At 42.8% G+C, this 17,882-nt stretch overlaps 1 protein-coding gene across 8 annotated transcripts in view; it reads right to left on the bottom strand.

Moving 5' to 3' along the window:
- Positions 1-202: 202 nt before the first annotated feature.
- KLF7 (KLF transcription factor 7) overlaps positions 203-17,882 on the bottom strand; it is a 105,006-nt gene continuing 87,326 nt past the window's right edge. For all 8 annotated transcript variants that reach the window (XM_086343633.1, XM_086343648.1, XM_086343639.1 and 5 more), the window contains 2 exons: positions 14,180-14,303; positions 203-6,358 (listed from right to left, as the gene is read on the bottom strand). In XM_086343633.1, the coding sequence (XP_086199759.1) occupies positions 6,307-6,358; positions 14,180-14,303 (176 nt within the window). In that variant the 3' untranslated portion in view covers positions 203-6,306. The remainder of the gene's footprint in view (positions 6,359-14,179; positions 14,304-17,882) is intronic.

Raw genomic sequence — 17,882 nt, 5'->3', positions numbered from 1 at the left:
GTGCGCGTACACACACACACCCAACAGCCTCCCAAAACGAAGACAAATGATCTAATACAATCTTTCGCCTTCCTTTTCTCTCTCTGAGAAAGAAAACTCTCATGAGGCATATAAGGGCCCATTTTAGTCTCTTTGAGGATTTTTTTTTTCTCTCCAATGAAATAAGCTAAGGAGAAATACAGTAAGGCATTCCAAGGCCAAACACATTCTACTGTTTATTACACATATTACATTCTTAAATAAAAATGCGTCACATAACATTTTTTGCATAGATATCTTACAATATACCAATTTAAAAAAGAATTATGAAACAGACCAGTAACAAAAATAAATTTTTTCTTCATTAATAATTTTGTAACATTAACATACCACCATCATATAATACAAATAATAGTTTTAAATCTTAAGACTTTTGTACAGCAAAAAAACTTGACAAAGTAATATATTTATATATATATATATAAAAAGCTTAAAAAAAATAAAATGTCAAAAAAAGGCATAACCGAGGGCTATAAGACTGGGTACTTCTGTGATATATTATAAATACCAGAGAAGGCCTGAGAGCATGTGACCGAGGGAGGTGGGGGAGGGGTGGGGGCTGGGAGTAGGTCTCTCCAAACACACTTGTTAGACACATCTGGCAAAAGAAAATGTATAGTGCAAAAACAAAGTTCTTCAAGCAACTGTTAAGAGGATAAGAGAGATTTGAAAGAAAAGTGGTGGTGGCTAGGAAGCCATGTGGTGGGAGGAGGGAGGGGGTGACAAGAGAGAAGGAGTTTGGGGAGATTTATGGAAAGGAAGGGGGAGGCTTCAAAAACATTAAACATTTATTTTTGCCTCTGTGTTATCAAGGAGATCTTGGCCATAACAGGTGTATTTTTCCTCCCTGGAATGAAGCAGAAGTGAAAGATAAATTCAACTAAGTCTGGGTTCAGATTGAAAATGCATGCTGAGAAAAACAAAAATAAAAAAGCTTGAGGACCAGCCGATGAGCCCCAAAACCTTTCAGGACCGAGATCTGCAGAAATCATTCTGCCTGGAGTCCAAAGGCCTAGGGTTAAAATGTCCCCTCTCCCCACCCTCAGCCCCTCCCCTCTATGTGGAACTCCCAGTGTGTTTTCAATATACTGGCAATTATAAGCATCCATCCCCCCAAAAGATATTAGGCACTGGTGGCTACTCCTCGTAAACGTCAGTAGCCTAACTGTTTTCCTTCTGCGAAGGTACATTAGGTACACGTGCACACGTGTCTAGCTGCATGCACACATACCACCCTCATTATTCTGGTGTGGGGTCCTTTTTTATGGCAGTAGACAGAAGCTGGAGTCAAAGCAGTTTACGATTCCAAAGCTCACAGTTGAAAAAAAATTGTATAAACAGTCCCCAACAAAGAACGCATCAACGTCCCCTCGTGACTGCTGAGAGGGAGCCCTGTTTGAAAAAGAGTATCTCGTTTGGGATATTCGTGAAGTGACGGCCTGGGATTTCTCTCTCCATTTTTGATACCTGTTTCCCGAGCACTTATACGTAAATGCAAAACACCTGAAGAATACAGTACTATCTTGGAAGGGTGCACATAAGAAAGTTAAATTGCAGCTTTATTTTTCCCTTTACCGGGATCCATCAGGAACCAACAGAGGAGATTTAAGCGAGTGTTAAAAGTAAGAGAAAACCCTGAAGCCTCAGGCAGTTAGTCATGGGATCTCACATTTACAAGGAGTTTTTGCTTCCTTTGACACATTTTCGTTGTTCCATCTCAAGTATTCCCAAAGATCCTCACTGAGGAAAGTAGACCATCAAAGAGGCATTGATGTATACTCAGAACAGCCCCTCTAGTTTTCAAACTGAGATATCACCATGTTTACCGAAACACATCCAGAGCTGGAATGCAAATTCTCTCCTCCTGCCTCCACCCCCGACTTGGCAGTGGCCACTTCAGGAAGATGCCAGGGAAAGTGTCCCCAGGTAGATGTCAACCAGGTTCTACTTAATGAATTTTCACTTTGGCAAAGATCTGGGTGCAAAACTGTGGCCAGAAATGCTGGACCTCATAAGATTTTTTTTTTTTAAAGAAACAATGAACCTGGTTTTTGTAGTTAATATGTTGCATCTCCGACTTTCCCAACCTTCCTTCTCCTAAAACCAACTCATGCAAAAGAGAAGCCATTTTGCACTTTGCACTGTATTTTATATTTTATGAAGTGACTTCCATACAGGAAACCATTATGAACCGGTAACATTAATCACCAAGTCCTGTTGTTCTTGCCATTTGAGTTCACGTCTTTTGACTTTGCCATAGAATTCAGGAGTTGGGGCTATAGGCAGACATCCTGAATGCACTGGGTGAGCCGCCCTGCAAGTCCCATTTACTTCCCCTTTGATGCAAATAGACATGGCTAATCTGGAAGCTTATCCCAAACTGAAGTCCTTAAAAAAAATCTTCTCTGGCTTCTAGATTCAAAGATTTTTTTTTTAACGTAGGAATCAGTTCTACTAATCATGCGTGAGGTTGGCTGTCTTTTTTACCCTGTTATCGTCAGGCAATCAAAGATGTAAAAAGGGCACAAGAGGTGCAGGAGGGGTGGACAAGGGATACTTGAAGGGCTTTGTAAGGAAGAGCACAGAGAGGAGAAGGAAATGGTCAGCATGAAGTTCATTTTGGGGGGTCTCCGATATATTTATAAAACGCAGCTTTGTCATGGAATCCAAACATCTCTTTTTTCTGGACATAATACTCATCAACCACCAGGCATTAAGCTGGGCCAATGAACCATCAGTGGGGCAGAAGGCCAGTAGCTAGGAGCAGCATTATAATTTCAGGTTTCCACATCTTTGACTTACAGTCATGTGGTAGGAGAAAGAAGCACAAATTGAAATAAAAAAAAAACTGTCAATGGCTTCGAAACACTCTTTTTCTATACATTACACTCTGAACCCTGGATAAAGCGTGCTTCGGAGGACCACTACAAGAAACACTATGACAGGTTTTTCCTTTCAAATTGGAGATATCCTGGAATGCTGGGAGTTACCAATTTAAACGAGACAATGGTTTAATATGTTTCAACTGTCCACTAAAGCACTGCTTTGAATAACCTGTCCTCTTGGAAGCAAACTAGCTTCAGGTTATTTCCCAGAAAGCCTGTTCACTCCAGCAGGCTCCTTCCAACCATCTCTGCCATTTCAGAGAGGATGGATACTTGATAACATGCCCAAATGACTACCGCTCTCCCCACCCGACAACAGACAGGACTGGTTAGCGTTCAGAGGTGTCAATCGGGCTACACAAGAACAGTTTCAAAGCCATACGCTTAGCACCCACCAAATTCTCAGGCCAATTCTCGGTCAACAAATGCTTGGAGCCAGCAAGCCCCACCATCAAGGTTCAGTGCGCCCTGCTTGGAGAAAGGTCAGGAGCAGATTACAAAGGACCTCACTGATATAAAAGAGAGGAGAATTGCCCAATATTTCAGACACTGATGAAGACCCAAGGGCCTTTGTTCTGTCACATTCAAATGAGATCTTTTCAAGACCACAGATGACAACGGGGAGCGAACAAGCAATGATTACTCTTTTGCATTTTTTTAAACTTTCTTTTTAATAGAGCCTTGCATTGGTCAGTTCAAAAATTAAATTAAGTATTATAAACCCTTAATAATAGCATTTCGAGAGGCAAGAGCAGCTCCAGCGGGGGAGAGAACATTTGTAAATCGTGGCAGCCACGGCTAATGCCATCACTGGGACTGTGCGTGCAGTCATGCTGGAGGCTGCTCTAGAAAGGGAAATCAACAAACCAACAAAATCTGGGGTGTCTAAAGTTTCGTCTAGTGCACTGACTGGAGGCGCTACAGTTTAATACAGCTGAGGTTCAAGGTCCCTCACACATCCTTCATCCAGAAAGGATGAACCACACATTCAAATATAATCCCATGGTCCGCCCTGATGGACTGGCTACAAACGCACTCGAATGCAGTCGAGAACTACGAGATTGTCAGCAAGCAGTGCTCCAGAAATGTTTCTAAGTCATGTCTAGTTTTAAATCTTTGGAATAAAACTGATTTTTTAAAATACCCTCTGACTAACATATACATAATTGCCTCTGGCAAATGGGCAGATTTTGTGTGTGTGTTTAGGGTGGTTTTTCTTTTTTGTTTTTGGTCTAAATTGAAAAAAGGAAAAAAGAGAAAGAAAACTTGAAGGGCCAGACCTCAGAATGCCCCAAGTGTCCAACTGGCAGCTACAGCATTTGTGATAAGGAGGCTCCTCTGCCCTCAGACGAGTAGTTTCAACATTTCAGTGAAATCAAAGTTTGCAGAAAGCTGAGAAACCAAATGCCAAGGATCTTGAAGTTTGCTGTCATAAATGAATCTGTGTTTCTTATATTTCCTTTCAAAGACTTCAGTTTTGCATCCCAAATAGGTATGGGGTGGCATTTTAACAGTCAATGAGTCAAACAGTCAAAGGAGGGCAGGAGAGGAGCCAGCTGGTATGAAGGAGCAGCAACCATGGGCGGACCAAATACCATTTTTGTTTTTTTAGACATGTCTTGAAGGGATGGTCCCAGAATATACAAAATATACAATCTGCCCTAATAACCACCCCACTTGCTTGCATAGGCCATTTAATGGTCCTAAAGGCAGTCTTTGGAGTTGAGGCCAGTGCCAACTAGCTAAGAATGCGGGTAGATGATGGAGACCGATACTGGATGTGTGTGGGGGATGGAAAGTGAGGCATGGAACCCCCTCGGAGTCAGCTTGCAGAGTAAAAGTGAGGCCTCTGTTGATCCCAGGTGCTCTAGGGCACAAGTCATGGTGGGCCTAGCCAAAAAAATTAAAAAATCAGAAATATGTCTCTCCTTTTACACAGACCATGAGAGAAATATCTCAACCCTTTCCTTAAATGTCCACCCTTTATTCCCACAACAGCATTTTGAATTGTGTGTTTTAACAAGTGGGGTGACATGACTCAGTGGGTATGAGACAGGAAGAGAGGGTGATGGTTTTTGAAGCCACTAGACTTGGGAGGCATCCTCCGTTCTCCCCATTCCTGGAAAGAGGGATATTTTTGGCTTTTTTTGTCAGGTCATAACCCAGAGTTACGTTCAATATGCAGCTGCCCTTTGAGACTAGCGACATCTACGCTGAAACTGGTTGTTAGGGTAGCAGTGACACACAGCACGGGGTTGATCACTATGAGCTGAGGTCAGGATGCCTCAGGGGGGATGAAAAAAGTGTGATGTCCCATCTGATTGGCTGCTTCGAGAGCTGGACATCCAGGTGACGAGAGAGAGAGAGTCCTGGAGAGGTTTAGTCCATGGAGAAAAGATAAAACATTTAAGCTTCCAAATAAGCTTTTCAAGTTTTCGTTAGCAAAAAACAGAGAGATTAAAAAGAAAAAATCTAGCACTGGCAATAAGGTGAGGCTCAAGGGATACACTGTGATTGATCATCAAGGACTTTATTCTCTTGGCCACTTTGCAGTCATGCTAGAAGTTTCCAGAATCCCTAGTGCATATGGTGTGCAAGAGTCAAAAAGTAAGAAAAGAACACTCTTCCCTGGAGACCTGGAGAGTGAAGTCTAGAGAAATGCAGGCCAGAAAGGTGTAAGGTGTTATTCCGGAGTCTGCCGCCGCTAAGGCCGTTGGTATCGACTGGAAAGATCTCAATAGTACTAAGAACCAAAACTGATCAACAGTTCTGTGAGGAAGTCGGACGCACGGAATAGTAGGACTTTCACACACAAAGGACAAATAAACCGAGAGTTAATTTTGGCTACCAAACTGCAATTTGGTTTGCTAGGTCATTTTCCCCCAACTATTGAAAAAGAAACATTAGTGCTACACATATGCAACTTTAAGACGTTGTATTCTCCTATCAAGTTGCACTGAGAAGCAAGTTAAATAAGCCCCTCTTACTGCCGTCCACCTGTAGAGACGTCACATCCATTTTCTTTGATTTCCATTGGCAACAGCGGGAAATAATTCCAATAGCGCTGAAGTAAGCAGCCAGACTGCCTTGCTGAGTTCACCTGGTTTCTTTCTTCTTCTTCTTCTACCATCTGGCTAGGGCAAGGCATAAAGATAGACGTATATATTTTAAATATAGCTGAGTGCATGACTGTGTGTGTGTGTGTGTCTATGTGTGAGTGCGTGTGTGTGTGTCTGTGTGTGTGTGTACACAGAGGTTTAATAAGTGAGAACTTTCTTCTGCGAGGCAATGGGTCCCCGCCTGAAGTCCAGCCCCCTGCCTCGTGGCATTTCCTTCAGACAACGGCCGGCCGACGCCATGGCAACTCTGGCCTTCAGGTTTTTTAGATATGTCTCTTCATATGGAGGGCAAGGTGGTCAGACCTGGAAAAACACCTAGAGAAGATAAGAAAAACAAGGATATTACAGAGATCTGCATAAAGAACTCAACTTCCATCACCCCTTAGAAAATGAATTAGCCCTAAAAGAGAGAGAGAGGCAGTACATGTGTACTGGGAAACGAGGTATATAGGGCAGGTGAGCTCAGCAGTCAGAATGCTTGGGTTCACCTCCTGCAATAGCTGTGTGATGGAGCAACTTAACCTCTTAGTGTCTTAAGTCTTAGTTGCTTAGTTCTGTCTGACTCTTTGCGACCCCACAGACTGTAGCCCATCAGGCTCCTCTGTCCATGGAATTCTCCAGGCAAGAATACTGGAGTAGGTAGCCATTCCCTTCTCCAGGGAATCTTCCTGATGCAGGGATCCAACCCGGATCTTCTGTACTGCAGGCAGATTACCATCTGAGCCATTAGGGAAGCCTGGTATCTTAATTCCTCCTCAATAAAATGCGGAAAATTGAGAGCACTTATTTCATAGATTGGTTGTGAGGATTAAGTGAGATGATCTATGTAAAGTGCTTAGAAAATTGCCCAGCCAATGGTAAAATCTTGATTAATATTAAATATTATTATTGCGATTGTCATCATTAAAGAAGAAACAAATGTAAAAGTGTTTTGGAAATAATGTGTGTCATGCTCATACACTACAAAGAATGATTAGCCTGTACTATCAAATGATGACACTCTTAACATTTCAACACCCAGATTTCAGTCTTAAGTTTTACAATGGAAGCCCAGAAATGCTGCCTGTGATATCTGCAGGTCTATATAGGCACTCCACATTCAAAGGGAGGAACATGTTTATTAATAATGGTGTCATATGCAGGCATGTGCTTGGTGTTTCTCCAGTACTACCCTAGACTCAATGGACATAAATTTAAGCAAACTCCGGGAGAGAGTGAAGGACCGGGAAGCCTGGCATGCTGCAGTCTATGGGGTCGCAAAGAGTCAAACACAACTTAGCGACTGAACAGAAACACCAACAATATCCTCAGATTTACCATGGTAAATCTTCACACTCTTTTCATGGGCATTCATGTGGTAGGGACCCTGAGGCTGGGGTCACACAGCCAATGAGTGGCAGTCGTGGGGTGAGAAGCCAGGCAGATGTCTAAACCCATTCTTTGAACTGTTTCTGGAACCCAAGGTTGGCCACTGAATCCCTTTGTCAGCCTCAGAGTGAAAGCAGTGGCTGCTTTCACTCCTTCCCTTCTTTAACACCACCCACTTGATTTTGCCCTGGGTGGTAACTCTTCCACATTCTCAGTTGTATGCGGCTAACCCACCTCCTAAGGCTGAAGTGATGGCCACAGTCATCTGCTTAGTGACAGTCATGTGATCCACAAAGGTCAACGAGAGCAAGTTCTGGGACATTTGCTGAAACTATTGGAAGAGAGACGCTTTCTTTCCACTGGGGCTTAGACACTAAGATAGGAGCTGTGGGTGTCCATGCGGGGGAAAGAGCCTATTTGAGAATGAAATTAACAGAGAAAAACAGGCGAAGGGGTAGGAAGGAAGAGAGTTTCTAGTCCTGAGGACAACATCTAAGCACCTGGACTCAGCCAAGTGTGAAGACAAATCGAATTCTGTTCGTCTTAGTTATAGGAGCTAATAAAAAACCCTGGAAGCTAACTCAGGACTGAGTCAGGGTTCTCTACTTATAACTAATAGAGTGGCCATTTCTGCATCTCCAAGGCCTACATACAGTCTCAGGTTCTTGGGCTGGAATCCCAGGGAAGTCAGTGCGTCAGACAGCAGTCATTCTGAGTTCTGGGTGTGAGTTCTCCCTTAGATCCAGCTCTAGACACTGGTCTCCATCCTACCTGGGAGAAAGTTCCCAGGTCCCCTGACACACTTCCTGAGACATCCTTCCAGTTCAAAACTCTAGCTGGTATGTTAGTAAGCTGTTCTGCTCAGGTCAGCAAGGGTTCCTGTTCAGGGCAGAATTTCCCTGTATTTGTTCATTCCTAAAACAAAGAAAGAGAAAACCCCTGGCCCTATCTGCTGACCCCAGCACTCTCCACGCACTGTTTGTGTTCATTTCTCAGATACACATGCCGGATAGAACCTCAAGAAAATGAAGCAAAATAGAACAAAGTAAAATGAAAAAAAAAATTATCATAACAGGAAAAATAAGAGTAGAAAGTGATCTAATTCAGTAACATATTGAATAACAGTAATTCTAACCATAACTGCTTATTTGGGGCTCTGATTTTGGTATAAGCAAGATACTTGAATAATTCCTTGGCATAGCATCTAAAGGGGATTTGATTTACTATAGAAGAGTGATAAATTTTCTTTAAAAGCAAGTACTTGATGTCACCGGTATAAGAAAAAGCAGTACAGCCTGCGGGGAATTTAGTGTTTGACTGTCCTGTGCCGAGGGCACACTTAGTACTATCCACTGCCTCTTCTCTTTCTTTCCCTTTCTCCTTTCCCTCTTCCTTTCTTCCTTCTCTCCTTCCTTCATCTCAACAGCGTAGAGAAAGAAGATCTAAGTCGGGAAGTTGTTTTTGTAGGTATTTCTCTGAAGTTAACATTCTTACAAGAACTCTATAAAGAAGGTACCATTCTTAGCCCCATTACCAGATGAGATATTCATCAAAAAGAAGCAAAGCCAAAATCTGAACCCAAGTAGCCTTGACTCCAGAGCCCATGCTTTCAGCCATACCCAGTTCTCAGGCTGAGCAGAAGGTCAAGCTGAACTGTCCGTTTAAAGAACTGGTAGTAGTCAGAACTGATGGACGGTCTTCCCCAAATACCTGCACCTCATCCCCAGAACTTGTGAATATGTTATGTTCAAAGGCAAAGGGGAATTAAGGTTGTGGGTGGAATTAATTTGCTGGTTAGCTGACTTTCAAATGGGAAGCTTACTCTGGATTATCTGGGTAGACCCAATGTCACTGCAAGGGTCTTTAAAAATGGAAAAGGGAATTAAAAGAGAAAACCAGAGAGATGGAAGCATGAAAAGGACTCAATAGCTTTGATGATGAAGAAATGGGGTCAGGAGCCAAGGAACATGTACAAAGCTGAAAGCTGGAAAAGGCAAGGAAATGGGTTCTTCCCTTGAGCCTCAGGAAGGGAATGGAGAGCAACCCACATCTTGATTTCACCCCCAGGGAGATCTGTGTTGGACTTCTAACCCAAGGAACTGTAAAATGATAAATCTGTAAAGATAAATAAGGGTGATACTAAACTTGTGACAACTGGCAACGTCAGCAACTAGAAAATGAATCCAGAAGTTAATCTGGTCAAGCCTGAGCAGCAAGGCCCTGCAAGAAAGCCACAGAGCATGTACCAAGAACTCTGTGTGTTCAAAAGAGGCAAGTGGGGATTCGAGATGGTAAGGAGCAAAGCAGAAGTCTTTGCTACTAGTACAAAATCTTTCTCTTTTCTTTTCCACATCCTGAGAACATACGGGACAACAGTATTTTTAAAAAATTAATTAATGAATTAATTTTTGGCTGTGCTGGGTCTTTGCTGCTGCACGTGGGCTTTCTCTAGTTGCAGCAAATGGGAGCTACTCTCTAGTTGAGGTATGCAGGTTTCTTACTGCGGTAGCTTCCCTTTTTGCAGAGCATGAGCATTATTAGGTTTCATGGGGCTCAGGAGCTACTTCATGGCATGTGGAAATCTTTCCAGACCAGAGATTGAACCCATGTCTCCTGCATTGGCAGGTGGATTCTTAACCATTGGATCACCAGGGAAGTCGCATGGGACAACAGCATTCTTGATTTAGGACTTCATTTGAAATAACCACTCAGTACTGTATGTGTTCCATACTTTCATTCTCCTTTAACCAACTGCTTAACCTGTGCTGAGTAACTAGCAATCTGTATAAGCATCTGTCTTTACTCTTTAAATTCTTTCAGAAAAAAAAAAAAAAAAAAAGTGAAAACCCAACCAATTCTTTAACATGGTATAAAATAGGATCACACCCCTCCTGAATCAAACTAGCATCATTGTTTGTTAAAATTCTAGGAAGAGCATGGATTTAGAATGAGACTGGGTCCCCCACCGTTGAGGTCTTATTTAAATCCAATATACCAGTAGGATACTTAGTCATGATTAATTTATATTTATTAAATTATACTTACTGAGTTCCACATAGGAATAGTAAAGTAAAAACTAATAGATAAACTCTGCATCTAGAAATGCAGAAGCTAGTAATTCTAAGGGTAATATACCCCCAGCGGGTATTTAGGAGTGTACAGCTGTCAGATGACCTTAAATAAGAAAGTTCTTAATGACTAAAATTTGTTTACTGCAGAGAACTAGCCAAACCCCTATTTTCATTTCTCTTGCTGATGAAAAGCGCCCCCTAAAGTCACATGGGCATTGAGCCAACAGCAACACACCAGGGCCCCAAAGGGCTAGATATAGGTTGATGTTTCTCACCACCTATAAGTGGGCTGACAAAGAGATCAAAGATCAAAATGCCTCCTCTGAACTTCTAGGATCTTGGAGGTACTACCGTGGAGCAGGATCCTTGGGTTATAGCTGCATATGGCTACTTAGGGAAACAGCCCTGCTTACTACCATCAGCAGCCTCTTGCTCTATGGGCTGAGAAACAACACTCATCCCTTTAAGCACCTGATCACTGAGTGGGCTCTTCTGCGCAGTTTGATGGTAAGATAGCCCAAACACCTCATTGCTTTCTCCCCAGACCTGAAGCCAGAGGTCACAAAACTTAATGTCTTTAAGGTCAGGCAGATAAAGTAAATGGGTGCAATGGGTCAAGAGTAAGAAACACACAGCGTTTTTAAACCATCTGATTCTACTTCTGTGAATAAAAGAATGTTGCTCTTCATTAAAAGGAGATAACTGGACATGCTGCACAGCAACTGATGCCCTGCCTTCACGCTGGGAGACCGTGGTGAGGGAGGGGGAAGAGAAACGAGTAATCACAGGACCATTACCAAAGGCAGCGGTGACTATTCAGCTCCAGAAAACTATGGCCACCTGCGAACGTGAGTCCACTGTTACCAGATCTTCCAATTTTTCAAAGCCAGGAACAGAGGCTTTTGTGACATTTAGCAATTTGAAATGTTAGCAAAACAAACAAGAACTCATGTATTTTTTAATTTACCCTATAGGCAAAATAAAAGTATAAGTTAGACTTGGTACCTGCTTTAAGGTCAAGAAACCCCAATCTTACTTAGTTCAGCCTCTAAGTAGCATAGTCTGAGGGCTTCCCAGGTGGCGCTAGTCGTAAAGAACCCACCGTTCAATGCACGAGACCTAAGAGATACAGGTTTGATCCCTGGTTCAGGAAGATCCCCTGGAGAGGGAAATGGCAATCTGCTTCAGTAATCTTGCCTGGAAAATCCCATGGACAGAGGAGCCTAGTGGGCGATACAGTCTGTGGGATGGTAAAGGGTTGGGCATGACTGAAGTGACTTAGCACGCATGCCGACAGGGCAGTCTGATTATTCAATTATATGAGGCAAGAGAGAGATTTCTCAGGCTCATACATACTCCAACAGGATCCAGTGCTCTGCTAAGGGCTATAAATGTCCTCTTTTTTTGAAGGTAAAAGTCTTCTAAGGAATGCCAAGTCCGCGGTCACTCCAGGCTTTCCTTCCATCACTTTGGGACCACTCCAGCTCCCCGTGCCACCTCCCAGACCTGCTCTATTTTCAGCACAGTTCGTGCAGCTGAAGTACAAGGTGCTGCCTGTCAGGAGACACTAACGAGGCTCCACCCCCTGGTTTCTGACACTGCTGAAAGGCACTGACTCTCCTGCCACAGAAGTTTGAGCTACTCGCCAGCTGCCCCAAATACCATGTCAGAGTTTATACCATCTGCTCAGCAAACTTCTAGCTCCAGAAACCAGAGTATATTTTGATGAGGAAAATCAAGCAAAAGACTAACTGAACTACCCATCCCTGACATCTCCTACACTGAAATATCCAGTCGGTTTGAAATTATTTCTCCATATACATCAGTCAGGTTTAATCCTAATATGTTAAGTGCTGGAGAGATGCATTGTTGTTGTTCAGTCGCTCAGTCGTGTCTGACTCTTTGTGACTCCACGGACTGCATGCCATATCCTTCACTATCTCCTGCAGCTTGCTCAAATTCATGTCCATTGAGTTGATGATGCTATCCAACCATCTCATTCCCTGTCATCCCCTTCTCCAGCATAGACAGTTGAATACTGCTTAATAACTCAGTTGACTTAAGAGGAATACTAAGTCTGGCAATTTCCCCATAACAATTCTTTGCCTGTTTCCAAGGCTTATGGCTATCCATAAAGCACGATTTCCAAATAATAGCCTCACCACCTTTCAGGGAAGGATGACTCATGTGTACCTACTACCACTACACTCTGATAACTCACAAAGGATATATCTTCACCCCCACTGATATAATGCCCTTCCTCATAGGACTGTGGAGCAACATCAACATCACTGAAATATAATCTATAGGAGAATAGCTGCTGATTTCTATAAATTCAGGGGGACTCTGAGGTGAATGGGGCAGAAATGACAAACAGGTTGTATTTTGGAGTAGCAGAAGAGAGCTCTAAGGGACGGACAGACAATAGCTTCATGGAGTATACTTCCTCAGCCTTGGGGTGGGAGGTTATCTTTGGGCTCCAGGAGGCATGGGGGCTTTATTTAGTTCTTCCAGAATGAAGATAAGAGGAAAATAGGCTCTTCAGGAAAAACGAAAAAAAAAAAAAAGGGGGAAGAACAACGTGAATGCTTCTTTATAAGCATCTTAAAGGAGCACCAAGGCACTGGCCACCCATGAAACGTGGCCACTCCTGTCCTGCTCTGCACCAGAGGAAGGTCTGGTGAGGGGGCTGGGGGAGGCAGGATGCAAAAGCGATCGCATTTCCTCCACTGGAGAGCCAGGCCTCTGCGGACATCCTGCACACCCCTCCTGCCACCCTGCGAGCAAGGGGCCGAGCCGGGGAACCCTGAGGCTTTCAGGGCTTTTATCGTATTAGAAGCATTTTTCTCATCATAACCGAGACCTTTAATATTGCATTAAAAAGATGGTTAATTTTCTTAAGCTTCCTTTTAAACACAGAAATAGGATTAGAAGGATAACACGCTCAGATGCAAGCCCATTATTTGATTACGTCTAAACCTAATCCTGCCTTCACCTTGGCCTGCAGAGTCTCCATTTTGGGGTTTATTGGTTGATAATGCCAGGGCTGTCAGATACTATTACTTGTGTAGTGTCTGTTGCTACGTGCTCTTTCTTCCACTATCAAATGCTGAAGGTCTGAAATTGAATTATAGGATGAGTTCTCAAAGCCTCACCATCTTTTAGACCTTTGTACCTACTTTTAAAGAAGAAAGGATGGCTTAGGCCTCCCAAAACAATGGGAACTCTCTTCAGTAAATTCATTTCTAACAATGCTTCAAAGGAGTCCTATAACTAATTTCTCCTCCTTCATGCAGGCTTTCTACTTCTCACATTGAGAAAAACGGTATTGATATTAATAAAAAGATCAGAAACTACCGGCGACCATTCTCTAGTCTATTAATTTTCTTATTATACTAAAATTATCTGTCACATTATCCCCTCGAGGGTAGGAGTTAGGTCTCACTGATATCTAGAGACCATCACAATTCTGGTGTTCATGAAATACGCATGTAACTGACCTGAGAATCCATATCATCTCTTGATTGTATGCAAGGAGGCACCCTTATCTAATTGGTTTTCTCCATGGAGAAGTAAGAGGCATCGCCAGGCCCGATCTCTTCGAGAGAGGCTTGTGATGAAGCCAGGAGCGCACGACCAACCCAACCTCCCACCCACTTCACCCGTTCCCTTCCCGCCAGCTTCGAAGTTTCTTTACCTGTCGCAGTGGTTGCATTTAAAGGGCTTTGCACCTGTGTGTTTCCTGTAGTGCCTTGTGAGCTCATCGCTTCGTGCAAAACGCCACTCACACCCTTCCCATGAGCACTTATAAGGCTTCTCACCTGCAAGGAGAGATGGAATGACCATGGTCAGTGACAGGAACAACATGATCTGGGTCTGTTACCTACTCTTCAGTCTTGGAAAAGGGCTATAAAATCATTCCTGAAAGGCTAAATTTCCTAACATAGTGTGTCACATTTTTTTTAAGCCTCTTAGTGCTTTTGTTGTTGTTATTTTTTTTTAACCTTCAAAAGTGGTTTCACAAGATCTTCAAATCTAGAGCTGTCATTTCAGTTCCCAGAGTCAAAGCATTTCCTTCGACTGGAGAGGGATCAATTTTTATTTATTTTCTATTCTCTGGAGCTCTCTGACCCCCCACATTCCAAGCAGAAAGGAAATGTGCTATTTTCATCAGAACCACAAATGCTTCTAATTCTATTTTTCTCCAGAACCTAGAGTAATTTACCATTTCAGCCTTTTTAGTCTTTTCCCCTCTCTTCTCTCCTACCACAAAGTGTAGCCAGGCAACTGACTGACAAGGCAAAGAGCTCAGGGCTCCCAGAACCTCGGTTCCTTCCAGTAAATGTGAGTGGATGGACACTCATGAGGAAAGGCTACAATTTAAGAGCAAAACAAAAAATCACTTAACGATTCCTGGTATTTATGTAAAATATAGTCACGAAAGTCCCATTTAAGAAGATCATCACTTAATGACTCTAGCACATTCATATTCGAGAGTGATATGCATTATTACAAAATATTTTTAAAGTCAATTTGTAGAGCAAGGTTTCAGGCACGCTGAAGCTGCTTAGAAGCATGAAATCCAAGCTCTGTGCTCAAGTGACCTTTCTGAACAGTAAATACAGATGGAGGAATATGGGAGAGAAAGTACATGACGTTTCCTAAGACCTTTTTTTTTTTTTTAACCCATCAACGTCTGTCACCAAACATGACAAATATTTACTCTTCCAACTGTATGGTGGGCTGGTTCTAAAAAGAAGAAAAGTGATCTCTGAAATCATGAGAGTTACCCAGCCCTGTCACTGAGAGGCTGGTTAGCATAGAGGTTAACAGCCCTCTGAAGCCAACTTTCATAGGCTCAACTTTTGGTTCTGCCCTTAACTATCTATCCTTCGGCAAGATGATAAACTTCTCTGTGCCTCTGTCTTCTTTTACAAATAATAGTAGTATGTACCTCAAAGGGAGAGGATAAATTAATGTACAGATGTACTATATATTAATCAGAACAATGCCTGGCATAGATACAATTAACATAACTGTAAAACAGTATAAATGACCAAACCCGAAATTTCCAGATACACAAGTGCCGAAGTTGTCCGGCTGCCCCATTACTTCTCCACTTTTAATAGCTCAATCTTTCACCAGGCAGCAGTTTAGGAGGCCTTGCCCAGATACTATACTTGACCCGCTTTCTTCTTTCCACCTTTCTCCTTCCCTTTAAACCTAACTACAAAGTGTTCACAATTCTTTATTTGTATCACCTAGAATTGAACCAAACAGGATGGAAAATGTTATTTCATTAAATCGGTGCCCTAGTGAGCCGCTGCTCTGTAAGACCCACGGAGAAGAGGAATGAGAAATACAGGCATCTCTTTTCAACTGAACCAAGAGGACATGAAGGTGGGCCAGAGGCGCAGGAGGAAACCCATTCAGTTTTGGAAACCAGAAAAAAAAAAAAAGAATCACTAAGCGGAGTTAAAAGTTCACCTTCTAGATCCTTACAGCCACAATTTTAGAAAAGTGTGCCTGCTGCAGAGAGAGGTGAAGCGTGATGGGGTCAGGTCAGCTTCAGAGTTAGCACACCTGGGATCTTACTCTGTTTGTTATAGACGCGAGGCCTCAGGGTCCCCATCTGTCAAATGGGGGTGAGATTCCTGTGTCTATTGTGAGGTTGACGTAAGGTGTTGTGTATCAGGCATTTCTGGAGCCTGGAGCAAGGTAAATGGTTAGTTAATCTGAACCCCTATTCCTCCCCATTCGCCTGTATTCTCAGAGGCAGCTAAGGAGACAGGTCTAAGTGGCGGTCAAAGAAACTTCTAGGACTCAGGCTCCAGCCTGCTGAGCCTGGAGTCACTCTGGGCAACCTAAATATTGAAAAATGGGAGAGTCTTTTTAAGTCTGAAGTGTTACCTCAGTATACTGACGGAGAATGGACCAGAAAGACCGTGTCCTTTAGATCTGCTCTGAATGAGTGGGATGTTGAAGGGGAACTAAGAGACCCAAGTTGGAGAGAGAAGTACCAGAGAGGACTGTTGGCATTATTTACTTAATGCTACTAATCACCCATGAGCCTCTGTTACTTCAAGGAAATCTGGCAAACACAACAACAAGAAATGGAGAATGAGGCACCAAAGACTTCAGAAATTCCAAATGCCCCTTACTCCCAAAGGCCTTCATGTACAAGTAACACTGGAGGGTCCTGGAACCTTGGGTACCAAGCACACCTCAAAAGCAACAATGAGGCATCTGGAAATGCCATGACATTCTGCAGCAACAAGCAGAGACATCCGGTCCCCAAAATCAATCCCACAATCGAACAGACCCATCCATCATAGGCAACCACACTCTGAAGGACACAGGAAGGACAGAGACAAAATGGAGATTAAAGTGGATGTCTTTGGGTTTTTTTTATTAATTTCTAAGTGTTTGCTTTTTCCCTTGCTGAATTTTTTAAAATTAGTTTTGTTCTGTTTTATGCTGACAAATAATGTCAAGGATTTAGTTATTTCCCAGAAGATAACGTGGATGCTCTGTTAATTCCTGGCACAAACCAAGCACCCTCTCCCCAGTAGCTATTTCACAGCATGCTTCCAGTGGCTGTGTCCCTGTTGCAGCTGTAAGACAGAAACTACACGCAGCTGGACTTGGCTCTGAACCGTGTCGCCTAACACTGTCTCCTGCTTCAGCAGGTACTACACAGAGCAACACTGAGGACAAGCCCCCCCACCCTGCCAGTTTAGCCAAGTTACGCTATCGCGATTCGTCAAGCTATTTTCCCAACATCTGATTAATTAACCCACAAGTTGTCATTTCTGCAAATGCTCATAAAAAATTTAAAACAACTAAGAAAGAACTCAACCAAATGAAGGAGTAGTGCCTGAAACAGGGGGAGTTCAGAAATCAGAGGGACAGGAAAAATAGAATGGGGAATACAATTTCATGTTTAAAGCTCACTCATACCGCAGGGCACAAATTCATGCTTCCTCACAAAATGGCCTCTGAAATGCAATGTGGTTGAAAGCAGAGTGGCCTTCTATTCCATTTCTTACAGAATAACTCTCTACATCGTGATCATCACATTTGATCAAAAAATAATGTCACCATTGCCTTCTGAACATGTACCTCCAATACATGTAGATTAATCCACGAATTATATAAATGTACTAATGTCCTAATACATTAGGACATTATAAAACATAAACTCAATATAGAAATTTAAAGGAATTAGGGTCATTTAAATATAAACAGGGTCTTCCCCGGCGGCATAGCAGTAAAGAATCCACCTGTAATGAAGGAGACGCAGGTTCGATCCCTGGGTTGGGAAGATTCCCTGGAGAAGGAAATGGCAACCTACTCTAGAAACTCACCTGGAGAATTCCATGGACGGAGGAACATGGTGG

The sequence above is a fragment of the Bos grunniens genome, chromosome 2, assembly GCF_055505025.1.
Source record: "Bos grunniens cultivar Pamir isolate PY7600 chromosome 2, Bosgru_T2T1.0, whole genome shotgun sequence".
Taxonomy (NCBI): domain Eukaryota; kingdom Metazoa; phylum Chordata; class Mammalia; order Artiodactyla; family Bovidae; genus Bos; species Bos grunniens.
Note: the sequence above shows the minus strand (reverse complement) of the source record. Positions and strands in the feature narration are given on the sequence as shown.